The 12,226-nt window shown below is 35.7% G+C and overlaps 1 protein-coding gene across 1 annotated transcript in view; it reads left to right on the forward strand.

Moving 5' to 3' along the window:
- Window positions 1–12,226, forward strand: part of LOC107568913 (A-kinase anchor protein 13-like) — an 84,148-nt gene that overhangs the window by 27,690 nt on the left and 44,232 nt on the right. The window contains exon 9 of the mRNA XM_016254909.1: window positions 3,129–3,211. Within this exon, the coding sequence (XP_016110395.1) occupies window positions 3,129–3,211 (83 nt within the window). The remainder of the gene's footprint in view (window positions 1–3,128; window positions 3,212–12,226) is intronic.

A 12,226-nucleotide genomic window follows, 5' to 3' on the forward strand; every position in this document is an offset into this window, starting at 1 on the left:
ATTTATAGTGATACTCCAATCAGGATTTTTAGACATTTATTCAGGGCCTGAATTTCATTTTTGAAAATGGGGGGAATTCCCCCTCTTAGGTGACTCTTGTGAGAGGAGAAGCAGCACGGACTGTGCTTTCACACAGGAGTCTGCTACTGATCCGTGGCCATTTACCACAAACACAACATTTATCCATTATTTTGATTTCAAATCCAAACATTGTCACTGAAAATGCTTTTTCAGCATTGCAATTCTTTTTTTACACAGGACAGTAATACAATCTTTCACAGACATGTTTAAACAAAAATAAATATAAGCAACACATTATTCAATGCTTTTTACTTTTGCATTTACTTCTAGGTTGATATATTAAGTTGCTCAAGCAAGTGGCAAAACATTTAAACTACTTTTCTTACGTTATCACAAACTTACCATTGACAGAAATAGTCAGCTCTACTGCCTTTCCTTTTGCATTTAAATCTTTGTTTCAAGCAATCCTACGGTTCATCCAAGAACTTTGTTTTTCTACCTCCACGAGTGCCATCTATTATTGCCTTGATTATCTAAAAGTGCTCTTTTCCTTTAAACCTAGCCAAAAAAACATATGTGTTGACTGTGAAACACAGTAGACTTTAATAATATGCATTTATGGTGTAATTACTACATTTTTGTGTCAATCCGTGTTCATATTTACCGCAAATAATGCGCTGTTACTTTAATTCAGCGCATGCAGCGGAAACGATCTCTGCACTGCTGCAGACGCACCGCTCCTGCAACACATTGCCAGACCGAAAACCGTGTGCAGTGCGAACGCTTTAATCCGTTAACATGAGCGTGGAAAAAAACGCAAATGGAGTAATGTGAATCTGGCGTTATGTATGTGCGCTGCGAGTGTGCATGAGCTGAATGGTTAAACACTGGCAAGAATTAAAAAGAAACGCAATTTGACGATGCAACACTTCCTCGATTGTGCAAGTGACAATTCCTGTGTCAACTGTGCAGCGTGCAGCTCGCTTATAGACAGAAGTGATGTGTGGTGATTTGAAGCCATTTGCGTATTTTGAGAGAGAAAGAGAGAGCGTGCGCGGTGATTCACTCATGCTGTTTGTGAAATTGTCACACAAGGTTTTCAAATGACTTTATAAGTTATTTAATGAAGAAATATGAAGGTGAGTACCTCACCTTCAGCGTTATAATTATTTCACCCGTGCCGGACAGAGACGGTGCTGCTGCATGTCGAGCCAAACCTTCTCATGGCAGGCGCGTCATCAGCTTGAGATCGACCTTATTAGAGACCGCCGATCAATCGGAGCACCCCTAATTGTAAATGCTATAGATATGTATTATAACTCAAAATCTGTGACATTTACGGTAAAATACCGGCAGCTGTGGTTGCCAGAACTTCACCGTTAAAAATATGGTTGCTACATTTTAGGTTTTACAGACTTAAATTCACAATAAAATACCGTATTTCATTAACTGATGTAATATTAATAAACTAACATATTGAAGTACTAATATCTGTTTTGAGCCATTGTAATGCACTGATAACCACCAAAAACCGGTGGTGATGAGAAAGTCACATGATGAACCAAAGCTCATCACAAACAGCTTTTCTACGAGCTGAAGAGGGCATTATTTATATATAGAAGGTGCACAGTGTCATTCTCACAAACACTAAACCCCATCATGGTAACACACATTATACTGAAATAATGAAACAACATTAGATGTAAGATAAAACCCTAATGTACACAACTGATAAGAAAAAACTAAGAAACATGGTTATTTCAACTACAAAAAAACATCAAATAAGTGTCATGCAGGGAATTCTGGGAGTGTCAATTTACGTTTTTTCACTGTAAATTATACAATGGCTTTTTCTTTTTCACTTCCAAATAACTTATTTCTAACAGTATTTTACTGTAAAATTACATTATAATTACATTTATTCACCGTATATAGTATGGACACTTGCTGTTAACCAATTAACAGGTTTTTACTGTAGTATTTTTACAGTCTTTTACTGTTAAAATCACAATAATTTTGTACAGTGCAGTCACTCCACAACAAAACCTTAAAATATAATGGTATTCAGAACAGAACAGGAATGAAAAGTACATGGACCATCATAAATTTCAGTGGTATTCCTTATAAACCTTTATTGTAAATGCCAAAGCTATACAAAATTGGATAAAGTGATAAACAAATAAACTTGGGCTCATGTACTTCTCATCCGACACAAATCTAAAATATGTGCATTTTGCGCATGTTTTGCATGCTTGATGTGAATTGCATGATACAGGTTGTTTTGGAAAATAAGTTGCATAAGTACATTTCAGATGATATTAAAACCATGACTTGTATTCCTATTATATGCATTTGATGACATGTATATTTATTGTTGCTCCAACAGTTTTCCTGGTTCAAAAAATGACATTTTGCTACTCTGAATCAAGGAGAAACTAAAAAATAATTTGCCAAGATTCGTGTTTAATTCCATCACTGATCAAATATTACACACACTGTGATTGCATAACAGGCTTTCCAAGTCTCTTCAAGAGCCACCCGCCTTCCATGATAAACCAAAATTAAGTAATTATACCTTTCTGATCCAACAGAATAATTGAAAGTAGCCTCCGACACGCCTGAGCGAACAGGTTGCATTCATCATGATTTATGTACATAACAAAAAGTAGCTTAGCAACAGGTGATGTCATTATGGGATGTCCAGGGAAGTGAAGTTACAAGACGAGGTCAGCATTCATTTCCTGAACTTTTTTTTTTTTTTTCCTCCGTTCTCACAGTGACCGAAAAAGTACATTGGTACACCCATGTTTTCAAAGAGTATTGTTATCTTTGCGGAGTTACATAACTGAACTACAATAGCCAGACTTACCATTTCCAGAAACATGCCTGTTTGGTTGATGCTTTTGCAGTGCAGGACATGTTTTTAGTTCATTTATCGTTTAATAAATAATGACTCCGATATTCCATTCTTGAGTGAATTAAAAATAATGTTATTAATAGTAATATATTTTTTCTTTATTTTCATGAACAAATTTGTACTGTTTGTTCTTTTATTTTTTTGATCGTTTATATCTGACTGATTAAAGTTATTGTATGTTCTCTCACAGAGTCAGATGTAAGTTTGGAGGATCAGACGGACTCTCAGAAGACAGTGTGGCCTGATATCACAGACAAAAAAGATCCACCAGTGGTTAGTACTAAAAAATATAGTCTAGTGTTTAGACAATATATATTTAATTTACTGCACTTCACTTATGAAATATGCTGTGGGTGTATGTTGTGACATGAATGATATCCCATGATAGTTATGTTGCAAAAATACTAAGGCTGTCAGTTGTTTATTATTGTTTCTGTCACTTCTTTGTTTTATGCTGATGGATGATTTTGACTGTGAAGTTTCAGATCATCATCGTGCAATATATTTTAAAAAAGTTATTAAGTTGATATAATCACAAACCTAACAAGACAAATGTGATTTCAAATCACTTTTTAACCAAAATAGGCTCTTGGTTTTTTGTTGTTGTCATTATCTCTGTCAGCAAGATCCTGAACATTCAGCGAGGGGTCAATATTCACAGTTGCTTTGAACTAAATAATTTTGAGCACCAAGCTCCAAATGGGGGCGATATTTCCGTGAAAACATAACGTAACGTCCTGTTACTCAGCAGCATTTCGGTCGGGTCCCCATGGTGTCGGGCCCATGTATAACCAATAACAGATGTGGTCCTCCCTTTCATCTTTAGGCGTGCTGGTTATGAAAAGATCTGAGAATTATTATAAACATCTGAATATCCTGCAGTAATATATCTTTGTACATGTGGAGCCAGTGCTAGAATAAAGAAGAGAAATACACTACCATTCAAAAGTTTGTACTTTTTGTTAAGGAATTAATGCTGGTATTCATTGAGGATGCATTACGGACATTTATAATGTTACAAAAGATTTCTATTTTAAATAAATTGAAAAAAAAAACAAACACAAAAATTAAGTATTTCCACAAAATATTAAGCAGCGCAACTGTTTTCAACACTGATAATAATAAGAAATGTTTCTTGAGCAGCAGATCAGTATATTAGAATGATTTCTGAAGAATCATGTGACACTGAAGACTGGAGCAATGATGCTGAAAATGCAGCTTTGCATCGCAGAAATAAATAGCATTTTAAAATATATTCAAATAGAAAATTGCTATTTTAAATAATAATATTTCACAATATTGCTAATTTTACTGTATTTTTATCAAATCAATGCAGCCTTTGGTGAGCATAAGACCATTATAAAAAAACAAAAACATTAAAAATCTTGCCAACCCTAAACTTTTGAATGGTACTGTATATGCGGCCGTATGTTTTCTGCCAGATGACAAGATTTTCGGTTTCAGTTTTGTTGGTTTACTCTAAAGTGCTGTACTCACAATGTGATTGTGCTTCTGTTATTCAAGGTAAAACAGTTGCTTTTGTGTCTGTGTTCACAGAAACTCTAGATATGGCAGCAATGAGGCGTGAAGTCCAGAAGCAATGTGGATTTGTTTATTTTGTGAATGGTACTGTATATGCGGCCGTATGTTTTCTGCCAGACACGATTTTCGGTTTCAGTTTTGTTGGTTTACTCTAAAGTGCTGTACTCACAATTTGATTGTGCTTCTGTTATTCAAGGTAAAACAGTTGCTTTTGTGTCTGTGTTCACAGAAACTCTAGATATGGCAGCAATGAGGCGTGAAGTCCAGAAGCAATGTGGATTTGTTTATTTTGTGAGAGTTCAGGACTGGAAGAGAGTGCTAGCTAATAAAGATATAGTGTAAGTTTTCAAACAAGCAATTGACAAAATGCAGTTGATTTACATTGTAGGGCACAATGTAACAGGTTACATAATGATTTTTCACAGCACTGTGGGTTTTGAGCTGTAGTTTGGGTAGATCAGCCAGCCGTTCTCCTGTTGGACGTTGACAGTTTAATGTCGTGACCTCTGGGCCAGCTGTTCATCTTTACAACCGTTTAGGGGAATGGGGGCTGGGGTTACCCTTTTATGTGAACTACAAGTGCTGAAGGCCTTTTCCTGCAAATTCTAACCAGCCCTATCCTGGCAACACACGGAGCCTCGGTTTCTGCTTATTTCACCTCTGAGATCATGAGCAGATGGAAGAAATCACTAGTAGGTGTTACTCGGCCTCGTTTCCTCAGGGCAGAGGGTGTGTTTGTGATTGTGTGTATACATGGTACGCTAAACACTGAAAAGCTTTGACGATGGTTCAATGGTGGTGTCCGTCAGAAAGGCATCAGGGCTGTTATCTGCGTATCCCACCGGACAGGCTTTCCTGCAGGGACTGAGCTCAGAGAAGGAAGGAGAACTGAGACGCAGAGAAAGAAAAGCGACTGTGTGGGGTGTTCTTTGCGAACTTTGTAAAAATGCTAATAAGGAGGCATTTCTATAAAAGGCTACCAGACTCTCAGAAATATGCTCTGGTCAAGATAAGACGCTTTAATTATAACTTGATTGTTTGCACAATGCCAAGACATTTAACAGGGGGAAAAAATAGTTAACTGTCACACAGCAATGGCTAACTTTAGCTAACTTGTCAACTTGTTAGTTTAGATATTTTTTTGGGAATATTTTAGACTGAAATAAACTGATACCACAGAATTCCTCAAATCCGTTTCTAATACAAATTAGATAATGGTGCTGTGGTTTTCCGTTCCAAATTATGTCACTTCCTGGAGGATGATGTCATCTTTTTTTAGTTTAGGTATGTTACAAAACACTAAGAGCACATTTTTTAAAATGAGTTTTTTCATATATATTTTCTGTTTTCATTGTAATTCTTATTTAAATATTATTAATTTAGTTGTTTTGTGATTTTGAAGAGTTATTAGTTTTATTTCGGTTTAGTTTCTATTTCTATTTATTTTAGTTTTGGCAAATTTAGTACTTTAGCTTGAACTAAATGAAAATGAGAAATGTTGCCATTGCAAAAAAAACTAAATTAAAAAAATATTTTATTTCAGTTAATGTTTGTTATTTTAATTATCAAATATTTCTTTAATGCTTTTAGTTTTAGTTAGTGTTGTTATTAAGTATAACTTGATTTTAATTTAAATAATCTCAGGAAAGCATTGTTTAGAAACATTTCGATTAGAGAAAGAAAAAAATTAGAAACGCATTGGAAATTTCATAAGACAATTTTTCATGTTAGTAGGAGCAAATTTTCTGCATAGTAACGGAATTTTTAAATTCATGTGCACCTAATTGTGAACCAAAAAATATGATTAGCATGTATAAAAAGGATGAATATTATATCTGATCCAATGTTAAGACACTGTGGACTATTAAAAGGTACTTTGTAACAGGAATGATGTGTGAGAAAGAATAGCGCAAAGGACGAGGAAAAGAGACTGTTTGCATATGCGAGAGAGTGTGTGTGTGTGTGTGTGTGTGAGAGAGAGAGAAGAGTGGAGTGGGGGATGAGCGAGGGAAAGGGGCCGGCCCTTCACACAGATGTGAAAGATTAGGAGCGTCTCATTTTTCCAAACGCTTGAGCCGTGGAGATTGTGCCTGTCAGGTCCTCATGTGGGAAATAAGCTTTGTTCAGTGTCACAGTTTCTTCTTACGCGTGTTGGAAAGATGTACGAGCGATACAAGCGGAGGTATAGTTTATGTGCCAAAGGAGAGAGAACTCTGGATGTAGTTTTAATCAAGGTAAGAAGATCTGAAATATTGACATTCAGTGCTGTTGCATTGTGACTTTATTTAGTATAAACTGTAGGATTTAAACTAGGTTTTAAATCACTAGCAAACGATAAAATTGCCTAAATTATCTGTTTTAGTTGAGTTTTTGTATTTTGTTTTGTTAACAGCATAAAATAAGTTTTCTCGTTCATATACATATATATATATATATATATATATATATATGTATGTGTGTGTGTACAGTATAGATAGATGTTTTTTGTGGCAAAACATAGCAAAAAAATATTTATGCTATTCAAAAAAAGTGTATATATGTATGTAAAATGACTTTTTAATATCATAAAATAGCAAAAACATTTATTTATATAAAACATTTTTATAAAACTCAGTTGTGCTTCACTTAAGTCTGAACTTTTTGTATAAGCACTAGCAAACGATAAAATTGCCTAAAATATCTGTTTTAGTTGAGTTTTTGTATTTTGTTTTGTTAACAGCATAAAATAAGTTTTCTCGTTCATATACATATACATATATATATATATATATGTATGTGTGTGTGTACAGTATAGATAGATGTTTTTTGTGGCAAAACATAGCAAAAAAATATTTATGCTATTCAAAAAAAGTGTATATATGTATGTAAAATGACTTTTTAATATCATAAAATAGCAAAAACATTTATTTATATAAAACATTTTTATAAAACTCAGTTGTGCTTCACTTAAGTCTGAACTTTTTGTATAAGTTTGAACTTTGTGTTATAAAATGAATGTGGACAGCATCGCTTGTCAGATACATTGATGGAAGTCTGTGGTGAAAAGTGTTGCACGTTGAAATTTGTGACATTTTATTGCAGACATTGCCATCAGTCGCACAGCTTGAGACATTTATAATATCTCAGTTATTTCTTCTAGACATCAAGAGGTTCAGAACAGATCGCACCTGATATATCATTTGTGGTCTTTCCTATATATGCAAATATTATTGATAGCTTGCAGTGTTGTTCCAAGTTTTTCCCAACTAAGGTGAAGTTTCTGTTCATAGAGCGCATCTGTTCCTGAAAAACATAATGGCCATGTCTGTGGCGTTTGCAGTCAGCTGTTCTTTCTGAGCGTCCAAACGCTGTCATGTCTTATTTGTTGATTCATAGTTCTTTTGTTGGCTTGAGACATCTGACATCCACACATCATGCCAGACTTAAAACTGTGTGTGTTTATGTGTGAGCACACACAAGGTGCAGCTTGTTCTCAGCTGTTTAATGTGGTTCAACAGACAAACCCCCTGAGGCGCTGATCTGCCAGCTTGATCATACAGTGAAGAAGACGTGTGGCTTGATGGGTCTTAACAGTCATTAGCACAGATGCCATTTCTTCCAAACCTCAAATCCTTAAGCTGTCAATAACTATTGAACTATGTGTTCAGTGCCATTAAGGTTTTGTGTATCTCAGAGGTTCTCTCACATGGCAATTCATGACTCATTTTCCTCTTTTGAATTTGAATGCCTGTGGTCATAGTCACTGAGTCATTTGATTCAGTACAGTTGAATCAGTGCATTTGAAGTCAATATAACATAATTCATAGGTTTATTATAAATGTTTCAACATGGCACATTATTCCATAGAAGTGCTATACTTGGCTTTGTAAAAATGACTCTTAAACTTTTCAGGTGATCAGTATCTTTTATTTTTCAACCTTTTTGTCCATTTTACAGTCAGATTAATTCCTGATGGATTAGCTACCACTCCACACAATTATTATTTTTTTTTGATTTTGGCTTTTCACTTAAACTTCATACACTACAATTCAAAAGTGTGGGGTTTGTAAAATTAATTTAATGTTTTTAAAGAAGTCTCTTGCGTTCTCCAAGGCTGTGTTTAATTGAAAAAAAAAAAATACAGTAATACTGTAAAATATATTTACAATTTAAAATGAGTGTTTTAGATTTTAATATATTTTAAAATGTAATTTATTTCTGTGATGTAAAGCTGAATTTTCAGCATCATTACTCCAGTCTTCAGTGTCACATGCTCCTTCAGAAATCATTCTAATATGCTGATTTGCTGTGCAAGAAACTATTATTATTATTATAAAAGTTGAAAACAGTTGTGCTGCTTAATATTTTTGTGGAAACTGTGATACGTTTTTCCCCCCAGAATTCTTTGGAAAATGGAAATAAAAAACAGCATTTGTTTGAAGTAGAATGTTTTTTAAGTCTTTTATGTCATCAGTTTAATGTATACAAGTATTCATTTATTTAAAATAAAATCCTTCTGACCCCAAACTTTTGAACTGTAGTGTATTTTAGAAGTAAAATATTTTGCAAGTGCCATTGACTGATGCTAGTACATTTTTCATTCAGTGCATTTCTCTAGATGGTTTTGAGCGCCTTCTGTTCTTAATGAATCCTGAAGACTGGATGGCAGTTGGATTGGAGAAATGCCTCTGGGAAATCTCAGATACAATATTTTGACTGTAAATGGAGTTTGTGCATGAGTGGGTGCGTGTGTTTGCGCATGCATGTGGAGTCGAGGGGGGGCTCAGTTTGGTGACAGTCTGGGAGCCGCTGCTCAAATCCTAACGGTTTCCTTTGGCTCTCAGCCTGGAGAGAATGATGGAAACGGGCCGTCGGCCAAGCGACTTCATTGCACTGTACTGCAACTAAAAATCACCATCTTTACAATCAGCACAAACCGGAGATTTTGGAGCTTTGCGCTGTTTTAAGACACAGATCTTGGAAACACAAATGGTCCTGTAGGAACATAGCAACGTCAGGCACAGAAATTAGATTCAAAGTGTCCCACTAACTGATTAACATCTTTGTATCGTGCCATCAATTTTATCCCGAAGCAGTTGCTTTTGTTCCCGCTACATGCATCGAGGGCCAGCGCACAGTCTGTGCATTTTCAAACTAGATGTGTTTTTATTGGGTACACTTCTGAATGCTCGGCACTCTACAGAGTCTGCTGGCACTGCCTTTTTGGTTTCTCCCCTAGCGCCGCAAATATGCAGTGGCAGCGGTGCCAGATTCTGGAAAGGGACACTGGGCCATGTTTGGCTCGGAGCAAACTTTAGGGTTTGGGCCTGTGTTACAGAGAGCGGTTTGAAGCATCTTTAGAGCATCACAAAATATAGCGGTTGACAAGGATGCTGATTTGTGTTTAATGTTATTCTCGATATATCGATTTAAGCACATTTGTTATAAAACATATTCAGTGACTTCGAAAATTGCGTTTTGAACTGTCAACGTCAACGGAAGGTAATGGGAACTTGATAAATATACTCCCATGCACTCTTAAAAATAAACATTTAAAATGGGATTTTCACAGCGATGCCCAAGAATAACCATTTTTAGTTCCCCAAAGAACCTTTCAGTGAACGGTTCTCATAAGAACTGTTTATTAAATCTAACAAGCCCTTTTGCACAAAATAAACTTGTGTGTGGTTATATTCCATGGATTTGAAAGGTTCTTCATAAAACCATAGATGCCAGTAATGAACCTTTATTTTATAAGAGTGTAAATGCCTCATATCAGTCTTGTTTTATATATTTAAATGTCAGTCTCTTTTGTGTACATATAGCTCTGTGGTAGTTAGAGATGCAAATGTTTACTCTCTAATCAAGCTGGTTTGGTTTTTATCAGCCTTTATTCACAGAGTTGGTTTTTGAAACAAAGTCTATGCTAATGTACATACTGAATGCGATTGCATTGCATTATATTCGTCCCTGTCTAATGAAGTGTTATACAGTAGGTTAAATATGCTATATTTCAGTAATTTTTTTCTGCAGCTGGAGTCTTTTTGGCCTATCCAACTCAAATGTTTGTAGTCTGCTGCTCAGTCAAACTTTTACATTGAATCAGTATTAATGTGTTATGAATAAACTATAAGAGTTCAAACGTTCTAGGTCAGGAAGAAAGTATTACTTTTGTTCAGCAAGGATGCATAAAATTGATCAAAAGTGGCAAGACTTTTACATTGTTACAAAATTTCTATAAATAAATAATGTTCTTTTGAACTTTACATTAATTAAAGAATGAAAAAAAAGTATCCTGGTTTCCATAAAAATATTAAGCAAATGCAAATCAGCATATTAGAATGATTTCTGTCTGAAGGTTCATGTGATACTTAAGACTGGAGTAATGATGCTGAAAATTCAGCTTTGCATCACAGAAATAAATTCTATTTTGAAGTATATTTAAATAGAAAACAGTTGTTTTAAATTGCAGTAATATTTCAGTTTTTACTGTAATTGACCCTTTTTAAGCATACGAGACTTCCTTCAAAAATGTTTAAAAATATTACCAACCACAAATTGATGTAATTTTATATATATATAGTGCTGTTAAACGATTAATCGCATCCAAAATAAAAGTTTTTATTTACATAATATATGTATGTGCACTGTTTATTTATGTATATATAAATACACACACATACAGTGTATATATTTTGAAAAAAATTTACATGTGTATATACATTTATTTAGGGTCAAAAAAACAGACGCATGAGTGCTGCCAGCATTGCTGTAGAGGTTGCAGAAGCGGGAGGTCAGCTTGTCAGTGCTCAAACCATACGCCGCACACTGCAACAAGTCTGTTTGCATGGCCGTCGTCTCAGAGGGAAGCCTCTTCTAAAGCAGGCTCACAAGAAAGCCCGCAAACAGTTTGCTGAAGACAACCTGTCCAAGAGCATGAATTACTGGAACCATGTCCTGTGGTCTCATGAGACTAAGATAAACTTGTTTGGCTCAGATGGTGTCCAGCATGTGTGGCGACGCCCTGGTGAGGAGTACCAAGGAAATTGGGTCTTGCCTACAGTCAAGCATGGTGGTGGTAGCATCATGGTCTGGGGCTGCATGAGTGCTGCTGGTACTGGGGAGCTGCGGTTCATTGAGGGAAACATGGATTCCAGCATGTACTGTGACATTCTGAAGCAGAACATAATGCCCTCCCTTCAGAAACTGGGCCGAACGGCAGTTTTCCAACATGATAACGACCCCAAACACACCGCCAAGATGACAACTGCTTTGCTGAGAAAGCTGAAGGTGAAGGTTATGGAGTGGCCAAGCATGTCTCCAGACCTAAACCCTATTGAGCACCTGTGGGGCATCCTCAAGCGGAAGGTGGAGAAGCGCCATGTGTCTAACATCCAGCAGCTCCGTGATGTCATTATGGAGGAGTGGAAGAGGATCCCAGCAACAACCTGTGCAGCTCTGGTGAATTCCATGCCCAGGAGGATTAAGGCAGTGCGAGATCCACAGTTTTGACATTCACTTAAGGTGTACTCACTTTTGTTGCCAGTTATTTAGACAACAATGGCTGTATGTTGAGTTATTTTTAGAGGACAGTAAATCTGTACTGCTATACAAGCTGCACATTGACTAGTCTAAAGTATATCCAATTTTCATTTCTATAGTATTGTCCCTTGACAACATATAATAAAATGGTTGCTGAAATGTGAGGGGTGTACTCCCTTTTGTGAGATACTGTATGTGTGTGTGTATATATATATATATATATAT

Source organism: Sinocyclocheilus grahami, unplaced genomic scaffold (assembly GCF_001515645.1).
Source record: "Sinocyclocheilus grahami isolate Dianchi unplaced genomic scaffold, SAMN03320097.WGS_v1.1 scaffold1293.1, whole genome shotgun sequence".
Classification (NCBI taxonomy): Eukaryota; Metazoa; Chordata; class Actinopteri; order Cypriniformes; family Cyprinidae; genus Sinocyclocheilus; species Sinocyclocheilus grahami.